Below are 13,725 nucleotides of genomic sequence, written 5' to 3'. Positions count from 1 at the left end.
GATTGCCAAGGAACCAAATCCACTTGCTTCCTCTACGGCTCTCTGCATTTACCCTTTCAAGGGATCCAGGTCAGGAATCAGACACCACAAAGCCAATTGGAGCTCTGCGATATTGTTGTGGGGTCTAATAACAGAATCTTGAAAGCCTGTCAGAGTTTCCCGCTCACCTCTTTTATGGGAAGCCAAAGCAGGATTTTTTGAGTCTCTGGAGTAGGAAGAAGGCGGAATTCCACTTCCTGTCTGTGCCTTTGCTCCCTCAGCTCCCTCTACGCAGGGATGGGACTTTCTTCAGAACCTTTCTTAAAAGTGGAAGGTTGGAGACTTTTAAAGTTGGCAAAAGCAGTTGGATTGAGAAGTCTGCCTGATCGGGGGTGGGGGGTGGGGGGGCACACAACAGCCTCCTTCCTCCCGCCCACACGGAAAATGCCCCATTTCTCCCCCCTTTGCATGAGCACCTGCACTGCACGCAGAATCCACCAGGGGGCTCCTCTGCAAAGGGAAGGGAGCGGCCTGCGCTTCAGCACTGGGCCACTAGAGGGCGAATGCCAGAGGCGGCTTTGCAGAGGAAGGAGGGAAGGAAGTGACCGCGCCAGGCCTTGCCCCTCTAGGACGCCCCACTCTCTCCCTTTAACCCTTTGGGCTCAGCAGGCGGGGGAGGGAGCGGCTCCGCTGGGAGGGCGCCGCCGGAGACTCCGCGCCTGCGCTCCCGCCGCGAGCCGGGTGGGGTATGCTGAGTATGAGCTCAGCAGCTTTGCTCATTCTGGAGGTGGCTGGGGAAGAAGCCCCCTTCCTCCTGGCCACCCCCCCCCCGGAAAATGCCCCATTTCTCCCCGCTTTGCATGAGCACCTGCACTGCACGCAGAATCCACCAGGGGGCTCCTCTGCAAAGGGAAGGGGGCGCCCTGCGCTTCAGCGCTGGGCCACTGGAGGGCGCATGCCAGAGGCAGCCTTGCAGGCGAGGGAGGGAGGGAAGGAGGTGACGCACCGGGCCGTGCCCCTCTAGGACGCCCCCCTCCCTCCCTTTAACCCTTTGGGCTCAGCCGGCGGGGTCCCCGGCCGTCCAGCGCGGCTCGGGAGGGCGAGCGGGCGAGGGCGGCGCCTCCCGCCCCGGTCTGTCGGGCCCTGCGGCGGGGCGGCCGGTCCGGGCTCCGGGCGGGTTGAAGGCTCGTGAGAGGCGGACCCTGAAGAAGGGGAACGGGACGGCCTAAGCGGGGTCCTTTCGCCGGCACGACGCGTGACGGGAACGGGGCTTTCCTTGTGTTGGGGGCTTGGCACGTTGTGTGAACCCTGCTTGTAGGTGAATGTCGATCTAGGTTTTTAGAAAGGAAGCCCTTCCTTGTGGAAAAAAAAGTAACAGAAAATGCTCCGAAATGCATTTCTTGGGTATTCCAAACCCTTGATGGAACCCAATCGCATATTTTGCAACACACACACACACAGATGACCAATCTGCTCAATGCCACTGCAATCTATAACGGCTCAGAGAAATATTTCCTTCCATTGGGATGAGTGTTGCTCCAGGGTTAAGTCCACCACTTTCTAATTCTTGGAATTTGTTTTCTTTTCCATCTCAGATACAGATACCAGAAGCCATTTGTACATCGTCACCTACAGACAAAATTAGCTCTTGGGCAAAGGGGGCTGAATGGCCTGCTCTGGTCACTCCTGCGGCCACAGGAAGGTCCTATGAATGAAAAGGCCTTTGGAGACCCACAAGATTCCTGAGACCGATTCGGAGTTGTGTTACAGGGCAGAAAAAGAATGGAGGGACGACCTTTAGCAGGTGTGGGAACTGGAAAAGGCCCTTCTCCTCTTCAGCCTGGGAGCTGTGGGGAGAACTGGGCAAGAACTGGGCAGAAGATCCTGGAGGAGGAAACCGTCTGTTCAGAACTTCAGCCCTGGAACTGCAGGAGCGTCCAATATCAGGAGGCCGAGGATCTCCAAGGACATTGCAGCCGACTCCACTCCTTGTGTAGTCGATGGTTGAGAGCAGAAAAACACACCAAAGCGCAGATGCTGGACCTGGTTGTTCTGGAGCAGTTCCTGGCCCTGCTGCCCCTGCAGGTGGAGCGCTGGGTGCGGGAGTGCGGAGCAGAGACCAGCTGCCAGGCGGTGGCCCTGGCCGAGGGCTTCCTCCTGAGCCAGGCAGAGGAGCAGAAGGGGCAGGTCGGGTTGCAGGTGAGAGACCCTCATCTTGGGAGCCCAGAAGGGGGTTGAAAGGAAAAAACAATGTGTTTGAATCCTTAACCCCTCCTTTCAAGAGTTCTCTGGCATTCATACTATGTGGAGATGTTTCCCTAATTCTTGTAGGACATTGTTCCGTTATCCATTCCAGAAGACAGACTGGGGACAACCTTGATCCCTTTCTTACTTTCCAGCCTGACTGAGGGACATTGGGGACTTTGAAGTTGTGTTCAGAGGACAAGAATCCCCTTCATGTTGTGCGATGTCCATTAATTCTTCTTCTTTTCTCCTGCCTACTATTTCAAGTCCTTCAGTGTGGACGTCAGAGATCCTGAGGGAAGGAGGAATCCATCCAATCCCCCTCCGGAGCTGTTTTTCGGGAGGATCTCTCAGGAAGATCCAGGTCAGGACACCTCAGCAGGTAATTGAAGGTCCTCCCATTCCCCATTCTCAGCTGTCTCATCTTCTCTGTGTGTTCTCTTCTGTAGAGTACCTCCTCCTAATTTATTAACTATGCATTTTAAAATTCTGTGTCTTTCACAGGGAAGACTCAGAGAAAGTTGCCTGCTGTTTATGGTGGAGCTGAACCAGTGGTTGAACCTTCAACTCACGTAAGGGACGGAAATGTATTGATTAGACTTGTATCCTCCTTTTCCTTCAGGAAATCAATCTTGGGAACATAGCACTTTCTCCTTCCATTTTTCCCTCTTGTTTTGGCTCGGGTATTTTGTTCCTGAGCAAGATGAAATGGGGCATAGAAGATTTGAGTTGCTCTCAGTCAGGTTAGCCTCCGAAGTCTGTTGTTGTGATGCAATTGTTTGTAATGTCCACCCTGAGTTTCTTCTAGGAAATCTTTTTTTCAAAGACCAGTATGTAACTCTTCTTCTGCTAGTTAGTCTTCCTAGTATTAGTTTACAATCAATAACTTTTTGAAAAATCCTTCAAGGGATAGGGATAGCGTTATCACCGTGGTAGCAACTGCTAAACAGAGAACCATTGTTTTTTTAATTCTTTGACTTGGAATTGTGCAAGGCTGCTCAAAAATAAACAAATGCATTACTATCTTTAAAAAGGCTTTTTAACAATAAGTAATAAAAAAAATTGTGCATCAATCAAAGGTAAGACAATGGCACTGACAGTCCTGCAGAATCAATCAAATTGATAAAACCTGCCTGAAGTATTTCTTCAGTCAAAGGCGTTTGGCTCTGTCCTTTTCTAACCCAAGGCTTGGAAACCAACCAAGCATCGCCATTTAAGTTAGTGCATATCTTTGCTCTGGGAATGTGTGAACAGTAGGACAGATCTTGGAGAAGGTCCTGGGCCTGTTCTGTTCTTTTTCCCCTTGTTCAGGAGGGTCCTGTGTCCTTCGAGGAGGTGGCCGTGTGTTTCTCCGAGGAGGAGTGGTCTCGGCTGGATCCTCGCCAAAAAGCGCTGCATCGGGAAGTCATGCTGGAGAATTATAGGAACGTGGCCTCTCTGGGTAAGGGTTTGCTACTCTCCACTCAGAGAGTTCGGGAAGACATTTGGCAGTCAGATGCCATCAGCTGTTCCTTCTTAAAAAATCTCGAACCAGATGTCATCTCTTGGGGGGGAGAAGGAAAAGGTCTGGCTTTCTCCGGCTCTGAGGAAGGAAAGAGGTCAATGGCTCTCTGCTTAGATGCATCTCATGCCATTTCTCGTGAATTTTTCCATTTGTGTTTCAAGATAGCAGAGACAAACTCACTCCTTGGCTTGAGGAGATGCTCAACTCCATCACGCTGATTTCAGCTTTTTGGGCCCAGATGCCTCCCTGTCTATCCTAGGAAGGATTGTCATTTCTTCAGGCTCTTGGGTGGATGCCTCTTCTTCCTTTTCGTTTCTGTCCTGAGCTGTGGGATTAGGGGCGAAAAGGTGCCGTTTCTCCATTGCAAACATGCTGTTTAGGGTTAACAGAAGAACTCTAGGATTTTTTCTCTGCAAGCATGTGATTTTGGGAAGAGAAAAATGAATAGCAAATGGAGGTTAGTTTGGGCAGGAAGAAAAGGACGATTTTCAGAATGGATTTAGTTCTCTCAGGTCTCTGCTGCAATTGGCCCCCCTCCAATAAATGTTAGGTTTTTTCCTGATACTGCCTTGGATGTTACCCCTGATTCTTCCTGAACTCCTCGTTATGTTTCTCTGTGTCTAATTATGGCATTTGGAAGTCCTAATGGTCGCACAAGGATTAGCAGAAGGATGTAACTGCTTGAGACCTGAATCTGAAGCAGCAGTAGACTTGAGGTGCTCTGAGATCTGAAATGATCATCCCGAAAGGTTTCAGGTTTGCATTCTGCAGCATGGAGGGCAAGAGGGAAACCTATGGCAGATCTTGTATCAACCCAATACCAAGCATAGCACCGTGTTTTGAACATGCCCTGACAGAAGCAGGCCGAAGAATGACAAAAAGAGCTAAAAGGAAGAAGAGCTGGGGGGAGGGGGAAGTTTTGGTCATGTTGAAATGAGGGATGCATCAGTGGCGCTTGACCCCTTTTGCACCTCAGTTGGCGTCACCTTTTCTTTTTTCCTGTTCCAAGCAGGTGATGGATGGGAGACGGAGGATTCCGGCCAAGAGGCGGCAGCACCTTTGCCAACAGCCAGAAAGGAAGTTGCGGAAAAGATGTTTGGAAAGCAAAGGCCTGTGGATAACCTTTTAAAAGCGAGGCTGGGGAAATGCTCTACTTTTCAGTCTGCAGATATCAGTGTCTTCTTGGCCAGAGAGGATCACCAAGAAAAAGGAGCATGTCCAGGGTGCGGAAGAATACTCAAAGATGAATTGGGGTTATGTGACTGTCGCAGAAGCCACGCTGTAGAAAACCAAAATGAAAGTGGGAAATGCTCCAGAAGGACCTTCCGTGTTACTTTACGTCAAAGAATGCAAGAAGGAGAAAAACCTTACAAATGCACAGAGTGTGGAAAGAGTTTCAAAAATTCAAGTTATCTTCCTTCTCATAAAAGGATCCACACAGGGGAAAAACCATATGAATGCAAGGAATGTGGAAAGAGCTTCCATTTTGCAACAGGCCTTACTTCCCATAATAGGATTCACACAGATGAGAAGCCATATGAATGCCTCAAGTGTGGAAAGAACTTCAGTCAAAAATATCAGTATACTGTACATTACAGAATCCACACTGGGGAGAAACCATATAAGTGCATGGAGTGTGGAAAACACTTTCCTGAGTCAGGTTCCCTCACTTACCATAAAAGGATCCACACTGGGGAAAAACCATATAAATGCCAGGAGTGTGGAAAGACCTTCAGGGCTTCAAGTGCTCTTATTTCCCATAAAAGGATCCACACAGGTGAGAAACCATATGAATGCCTCAAGTGTGGAAAGAGCTTCAGACAAAAATATCATTATATAGTACATAACAGAATCCACACTGGGGAGAGACCATATAAATGCATGGAGTGTGGAAAGAGCTTCCGCTCTCAAAAACACCTTCCTTCCCATAAAAGGATCCATACTGGGGAGAAACCGTATGAATGCAAGGAATGTGGAAAACGCTTCAGTCAAAAACATAATTATACTGCGCATAGCAGAATCCACACTGGGGAGAAACCATATAAGTGCATGGAGTGTGGAAGATGCTTCACTGAGTCAAGTTCCCTCAGTTCCCATAAAAGGATCCACACTGGTGAGAAATCATATAAATGTATGGTGTGTGGAAAGGGATTTACTCAACATCAGTCGCTTTATGAGCATAGAAAAATTCATTCAAGAGAAACCCATAAAAACAAAAAGAATAGAACTGCATAAATGAACTGCGTGTCAAACATTTTGGAGACTACAGTCCTAAACAGTTTATTACCATGGAAAAAGGGAATTTTCGTGAATGAAAGATAAGAAGGAACAATGATGGCAAAGAGAATGGAGAACAATAATTACAGCTGATTACTTGAGCGATGTTGAGCATTTGTCCACACAGTGCCCTGAATCTCGTCTTTTTTGGAAGACCCGCATTGGAACCATTTTCTTTCTGCATCTCTCAATTTATTGGCCACTAGAAGCACCTGACACAGGGACAGTAGAGTGACTGCGCACTTCGACTTTGCTCTCTTCGCAGCCCAATGCTTAATTTGCACATCACTCCTGTTATCCCTCCAGTGGAACAGACTGTTAATTATGAGGGCTGTCAACACTTACTCTTCTGGCTTCCTCACTCTCTTGGGATGAAGAAAACGCCATCCCGGTTCGAAGACACAGATGGGCAGCCTCGGCTTTGCTGTCGCCGTGTAACTTCCTAAATAAAGATGATCTTTGGGTTTTCTTTCTTTCAAGGACTAGTCTCCAGAATTGGTTTACAAAGTGTCAGTCTCCTAACTTCATTCTTTCTCTCTAAAAGCACTTTTTACACATGCAGTGGGGCAGGACGGGAACACTGGCAATGTTCCAGAGATCCCAAATAATATTCTCCACCTAATTATGGAGCCATGGTTGCGTCCAGGGCTTGGGTTGAAGTCCAGCCCCATAAGTACTTTGGAATCCCGTCCAAAGCAGAGATTGTCTGGGCTAGAAGAGAGTTTGAACCATTACTGATTGATCCAATGTAAGTTTTTCTGACTTAGAAGAGAAAGTATGATGAAAGACGGCTGATTCCTTGGCTCAGCTGGCTAGGGGTGCCAACCCTCTCTTTAAAAAGGACACCAGAACTCATGGTGAATACCCCCTCCTATTTTTCCCATAACCACCTTGTGAGGTGAGTTGGCTGAGAGAGAGTGACAGTCACCCAAAGTCACTTAGGCTTCCATGCCTAAGGTGGATTAGAACCAATGGTTTCCTGGTTTCTCGTCCAGCACCTGAACCACTTACTATCGTGATAATTATTACAAGCCCTTCAAAGGACAGTACAAGCCAGAAAAATCAATCTCAAAATTCCATCCAATCAGATCAGGCAGCCAAACATTTGCCAATCCTTAATCCTAAATTTAACTCTGGATTTGTGGGGTGACTTATCTTTGATACTCTGCTTATCTCCTGCAATTTAGCCCTTTCTCTAAGGCCCCTACAGGACTTCCTTCCTTCCTTCCTCCTTCCCCTCCTCATCTCTAGTTTTATTGTTCGTTTCCTTTCTCTAGTGCAACAGCTTTTTTCCCTTCCTCTCTGTTGTTTCTCCTTAAATGCATCTCCATTGTGCTTATGGGATGTCACATGGGTCACCTGATTTCCACTTCCTCCTCCTCAGGTTTCGGGATTAACAATATTTTACTTTTTGGCACACCTGCAAGCAGGAGGTGCTGCAGAATGCAGCTCTCCTTTCATCTTGCTTGCACGTAGACATTTCTACTTCCATAAAAATGTCTACAATGAACCAGTGATGATTAAGTACTTTCTACTATGAAATGAGCTGCTGAGCTTGCTGATTGGAAGGTTGGTGGTTTGAATCCGTGTGACGGGGTGAGCTCCCGTTGCTAGTCCCAGCTCCTGCCAACCTAGCGGTTTGAAAACATGCAAATGTGAGTAGATTAATAGGTACCGCTTCGGCGGGCAGGTAACGGCGTTCCGTGTAGTCATGCTGGCCACATGACCACGGAACTGTCTATGGACAAACGCCGGCTCTTTGGCTTTGAAATGGAGATGAGCACCGCCCCCTAGAGTTGGACACGACTGGACTTCATGTCAAGGGAAACCTTTACCTTTACCTACTATGAATCTACTCGTATCCAGATCTACTGAATAAATGTAAGCTATCTCTATTTTCCTTCATCTAACTACTGTGTGAAGACTTAATTTATTTCTGAACGTAATTAAGCTTAATGTGCAAGTTCTCCTTTGGTTCATGCTTCTACTCTGCAAGATTGTTGTTAGCTGCTCGGAGTTCTTTTATTAACCTTTAAAAACTCCATCAAGGGTTATGGGCCCAGGACAAAACCAGTGCAGCTGAGCAGAGTCCAGTATACTGACCAAGAACTGATGGTTTGAAAGGGATTTGGCCTCACAGCCAAAAAGAAAGCCACTTGCACATTTAAAAGGCAAGGTTCAGAATTTTCTCTCTCTCTGAACAATGGAGAGAGAGGAGGGAGTTCCCCCCATACCAAAATTGACTGAGGATAATTACTCAGTGTGGCTATTCAGATTGAGGGGGCAGCTAGATTTTGAAGATTGTTTAGATGTTCTGGAGTTACCAGAACCTAAACCAGAGGATGGGGAGGAAGCCGAAAGACAGTGGAAGAAACAGGATAAGAGAGCTAAAATTCTTATTGCTAGATCTCTTCCAGATCACAGATTAGCAGAGATTAAAAATATTTCTACTGCAAAGGAAATGATTGAGAATTTATGCACCCTATACTCAGAAGCTGATGATCAAAAAGTGATCTCTGTTACGAGAACTGCATGCATGCAATTTGGAAAACAATGGAAATGTAAATGACCACCTGATCAGGCTGCAGGCAGTCTTTGATCAGCTGAGCACAGTCCAGAATCTCATGAACGAAAAACTTTAGATGTCTTTTGTGCTGAGTACATTACCAAACAGATTTTTCCCATTTATTGCTGGCCTAAATTTAGAAGGGAAATTTTTTTCTCAGCTTCTAGGAGAGATCAGATCAGAATGTGGAAAGCAAAAGAATCTGCATAACAATAGAGAGCCTGGCAGAGACATAAGTTACCTAGCAACAAAGGGTAAACATGAGCCAGAGCAATCAGTGACACATCAGAAAAACGAAGGGACAGGTACAAGGGCCATTAACTAATTCATGTAAAAAGCCAGGACATATTGCAAGGTTCTGCAGAAATAAGGACAAGAAGAATTTTTTCAAGGACAAATGCAAGGAAAAATTTTTTAAAGGCGAAAAGGCTTTACACACTGTTTATAAAGCTGATACCAATAAATGTCCTAGACGATGGGTAATTGATTCGGGGGCCAGCAGGCATCTATGTGGGAACAAACATGACTTTTGTGAGCTAAATGAAACTACAGAAGGAAGCATAACATTAGCAGATGGCAAGTTTGGGGCTGTATTTCTGCAAATGGAGTTGGAGATTTGGTCAGGATCAATGGTGTCCTGAATGCTGCAAAATACAGGCAAATACTTAATCCATCATGCCATACCATCAGGAAGGCATGTGATTGGCCCCAAATTTATTCTGCAGCAGGACAATGATCCCAAACATACAGCCAATGTCATTAAGAACTACCTTCAGTGTAAAGAACAAGGAGTCCTGGAAGGGATGGTTTGGCCCTGTCCTGTTCAGACCATGCACCAGATCAATTCTCAGTAAAACTCTTCATTAAGAACTATTTACAAGTAATCAGTCCTTAAGTAAGGAGACTGGAGTAATCAAGGCTACAGTAGACAATGTAGCAAGGCAGCACTAGGTATTATCTGGAAAGAAGACAGGATCCCACTGGAACACAAGGACTGGAGGCCGCAGATCTCGAACTGGAGTAAATCTGGAACAGCCCTCAGCTTGATTGCTCTGCTGAGGCAAACGCGAGTTTTCAAAGCTGGAGGCAAGGTGCTGGCTGCCGGGCTCGGGCGACGCTGGTTCTTCAATTGCAGTTGGCCTGAAAACCCCTTCCTCAGAATTCACGCTGGGTGATCCTGCTTCTTCAAACACAGACGCCACTTCTGAAGTCAGTAGGGAGTCTTCTTCCAGATCTGCAGGTCTAGAGGATCGGTTGTCTCTGGCAGCACGCTGTCTGTGCGGCTGCCTTTTATCCTGTTCCTTGGTGCGCTTGGAGTCTCCTGCAGCCAATTGGGCTGTCTTTTCCTTCACGCGCTTTTCAGCACGTCTCTGGCGGGTGCTGATTGGTGTATTCAAATCCCCCTCCGGATCTCACCCAATCGGCATCGTGGATTCTTCCTGCTCTGCTGAGTCATGCTGTAGTTTCGTTTCTCCAACTCCAGCACAGAAAATTTCTAATTCCTCCTCTGACTCGGAAAGTGAAACTAATTCCAAGCCAGAGGCACGCCTGGTCCTGACAGGCCCCCACAGAGCCCTGATCAACATCATCAAGTCTGTCTGAGATTACATGAAGAGACAGAAGGATTTGAGGCAACCAACATCCACAGGAGATCGGTGGTTGGTTCTCCAAGAAGTTTGGAACAACCTACCTGCCGAGTTCCTTCAAAAACTGAAATATTGGGAACAGATATATATGATTATTCAAAAAATTTTGAAGGTAAATATAGTAAAACAAACCCAGAATTATTTTTATTAGGAATAGTGGAGGGAGAACTAAGAAAAAAATATGAAGATTTGTTGTTATATATGATTACTGCAGCAAGAATTTTATATGCTGAACATTGAAAGAGAGATTATATACCAACAATAGAAGAATGGATGATTAAATTATTAGATTACGCACAAATGGCAAAATTGACCTTTCTGATGAAAGATAAAAATGCGTTTGAGATTTAAGGAATTATGGCAACCACTTCTGGATTACCTGCTTATAACTGAAAAAAATGAAGCTATGACTATGGGTTTTTTATATTAATGAATTAATTAAATAGAAATAATGGTAATATAAGGGTAAATAGAGAAAAGAGATTTTGTTGTTTATTCATTCAGTCGCTTCCGACTCTTCGTGACTTCATGGACCAGCCCACGCCAGAGCTTCCTGTCGGTCGTCAACACCCCCAGCTCCCCCAGGGACGAGTCCGTCACCTCTAGAATATCATCCATCCACCTTGCCCTTGGTCGGCCCCTCTTCCTTTTGCCCTCCACTTTTCCTAGCATCAGTATCTTCTCCAGGGTGTCCTGACTTCTCATTGTGTGGCCAAAGTATTTCAGTTTTGCCTTGAATATCATTCCCTCAAGTGAGCAGTCTGCCTTTATTTCCTGGAGGATGGACTGGTTTGATCTTCTGGCAGTCCAAGGCACTCTCAGAATTTTCCTCCAACACCACAGTTCAAAAGCATTGATCTTCCTTCGCTCAGCCTTCCTTATGGTCCAGCTCTCGCAGCCATATGTTACTACGAGGAACACCATTGCTTTAACAATGCGGACCTTTGTTGTCAGTGTGATGTCTCTGCTCTTAACTATTTTATCGAGATTTGTCATTGCTCTTCTCCCAAGGATTAAGCGTCTTCTGATTTCCTGACTGCAGTCAGCATCTGCAGTAATCTTTGCACCTAGAAATACAAAGTCTTTCACTGCTTCTACATTTTCTCCCTCTATTTGCCAGTTATCGATCAAGCTGGTTGCCATAATCTTGGTTTTTTTGAGGTTTAGTTTCAAGCCAGCTTTTGCACTTTCTTCTTTCACCTTCATCATAAGGCTCCTCAGTTCCTCTTCGCTTTCAGCCATCAAAGTGGTATCATCTGTATATCTGAGATTGTTAATGTTTCTTCCAGCGATTTTAACTCCAGCCTTGGATTCCTCAAGCCCAGCATGTCGCATGATGTATTCTGCGTACAAGTTGAATAGGTAGGGTGAGAGGATACAGCCCTGCCGTACTCCTTTCCCAATCTTAAACCAGTCTGTTGTTCCGTGGTCTGTTCTTACTGTTGCTACTTGGTCGTTATACAGATTCTTCAGGAGGCAGACAAGATGACTTGGTATCCCCATACCACTAAGAACTTGCCACAATTTGTTATGGTCCACACAGTCAAAGGCTTTAGAATAGTCAATAAAACAGAAATAGATGTTTTTCTGAAACTCCCTGGCTTTTTCCATTGTCCAGCGGATATTGGCAATTTGGTCTCTAGTTCCTCTGCCTTTTCTAAACCCAGCTTGTACATCTGGCAATTCTCGCTCCATGAACTGTTGAAGTCTACCTTGCAGGATCTTGAGCATTACCTTACTGGCATGTGAAATGAGTGCCACTGTTCGATAGTTTGAACATTCTTTACTGTTCCCCTTTTTTGGTACGGGAATATAAGTTGATATTTTCCAATCTGATGGCCATTCTTGTGTTTTCCAAATTTGCTGGCATATAGCATGCATTACCTTGACAGCATCATCTTGCAAGATTTTGAACAGTTCAGCTGGGATGCCGTCGTCTCCTGTTGCCTTGTTACTAGCAATGCTTCTTAAGGCCCACTCAACCTCACTCTTCAGGATGTCTGGCTCTAGCTCACTGACCACACCGTCAAAGCTATCCCCGATATTGTTATCCTTCCTATACAGATCTTCCGTATATTCTTGCCACCTTTTCTTGATCTCTTCTTCTTCTGTTAGGTCCTTGCCATCTTTGTTTTTGATCATACCCATTTTGGCCTGGAATTTACCTCCAATGTTTCTAATGTTCTGGAAGAACATTGTCCTTCCTATTCTATTGTCTTCTTCCACTTCCGCACATTGCTTGTTTAAAAATAATTCCTTATCTCTTCTGGCTAACCTCTGGAATTTTGCATTTAATTGGGCATATCTCCCCCTATCACTGTTGCCTTTTGCTTTCCTTCTTTCTTGGGCTACTTCTAGTGTCTCAGCACACAGCCATTTTGCCTTCTTGGTTTTCTCTTTCTTTGGGATGTATTTTGTTGCCGCCTCCTGAACAATGTTGCCAACTTCTGTCCAGAGTTCTTCCAGGACCCTATCTACTAAGTCCAGTCCCTTAAATTGATTCTTTACCTCCACTGCATATTCCTGAGGGATATTAGAGCTCATATCTAGTTGATCTGTGGGTCTTCCCTAATCTCTTTAGTCTGATCCTAAATTGTGCAAGAAGAAGTTCGTGATCAGAACTACAGTCAGCTCCAGGTCTTGTTTTTACCGACTGTATAGATGACCGCCACCTTTGGCTGCAAAGGATGTAGTCAATCTGATTTCGGTGCTGTCCATCTGGTGAAGTCCATGTATAAAGCCGTCTCTTAATTTGTTGGAAGAGAGTGTTTGTTATGTAGAGTGAGTTGTCTTGGCAAAATTCTATCAGCCTATGTTCTGCTTCATTTTGTTCTCCCAGGCCATGCTTACCTGTAATTCCAGGTGTCATTTGACTGCCCACCTTAGCATTCCAGTCTCCTGTGATGAAAATAACATCCCTTTTAGGCGTGTTGTCCAGTAGGTGCTGCAGATCCTCATAGAACTGCTCTACTTCAGCTTCTTCAGCATCTGTGGTTGGGGCGTATATTTGGATCACTGTGATGTTAGATGGCTTGCCCTGAATTCGAATTAAGATCATTCTATCGTTTTTTGGATTGTATCCAAGCACTGCTTTAGCCACTTGACTATTAATTATGAAGGCTACTCCATTTCTTCTGTGGTGCTCTTGTCCACAGTAGTAGATCTGGTGGTCATTTGATGTGAAGTGGCCCATTCCAGTCCATTTCAGTTCACTGACGCCCAGAATGTCTATCTTTAATCTTGACATCTCACCAATAACCACATCCAATTTGCCCTGGCTCATAGATCTTACATTCCAGGTTCCAATGGCGTGTTGATCCTTAGAACATCGGATTCGCCGTTCACCACCAGCACCGTCGGCCGCTAGCCGTCCTTTCGGCTTTGAGCTAGCTGCGTCATCACGTCTGGGGCTAGTTGAGCTCATCCTCTGTTCCTCCCCAGTAGCATTTTGACCATCTTCCGACCTGGGGGTCTCATCTTCCGATGGTATACCGACATATCTCTGGTTG

At 45.9% G+C, this 13,725-nt stretch overlaps 1 protein-coding gene across 2 annotated transcripts; it reads left to right on the top strand.

Moving 5' to 3' along the window:
* The first annotated feature begins 1,741 nt into the window (after positions 1 to 1,741).
* On the top strand, positions 1,742 to 6,639 carry LOC134491940 (zinc finger protein 436-like). Of its 2 annotated transcripts, none has more exons than XM_063296026.1 (5): positions 1,742 to 2,178; positions 2,491 to 2,605; positions 2,728 to 2,795; positions 3,535 to 3,664; positions 4,737 to 6,639. In XM_063296026.1, exons 1-5 carry the CDS (start codon positions 1,762 to 1,764, stop codon positions 5,960 to 5,962), a joined length of 1,956 nt encoding a protein of 651 aa, XP_063152096.1. In that variant the 5' UTR covers positions 1,742 to 1,761; the 3' UTR covers positions 5,963 to 6,639. The 2 variants fall into 2 exon arrangements, with proteins under 2 accessions (XP_063152096.1, XP_063152097.1); XM_063296027.1 differs by having other exon boundaries at positions 4,740 to 6,638.
* The last annotated feature ends 7,086 nt before the right edge of the window (positions 6,640 to 13,725 follow it).

This window comes from Candoia aspera, chromosome 2 (genome assembly GCF_035149785.1).
Source record: "Candoia aspera isolate rCanAsp1 chromosome 2, rCanAsp1.hap2, whole genome shotgun sequence".
In the NCBI taxonomy this organism is placed as follows: Eukaryota; Metazoa; Chordata; class Lepidosauria; order Squamata; family Boidae; genus Candoia; species Candoia aspera.
The sequence above is the reverse complement of the archived record's forward strand: the minus strand, read 5'-3'. Positions and strand labels throughout refer to the sequence as shown.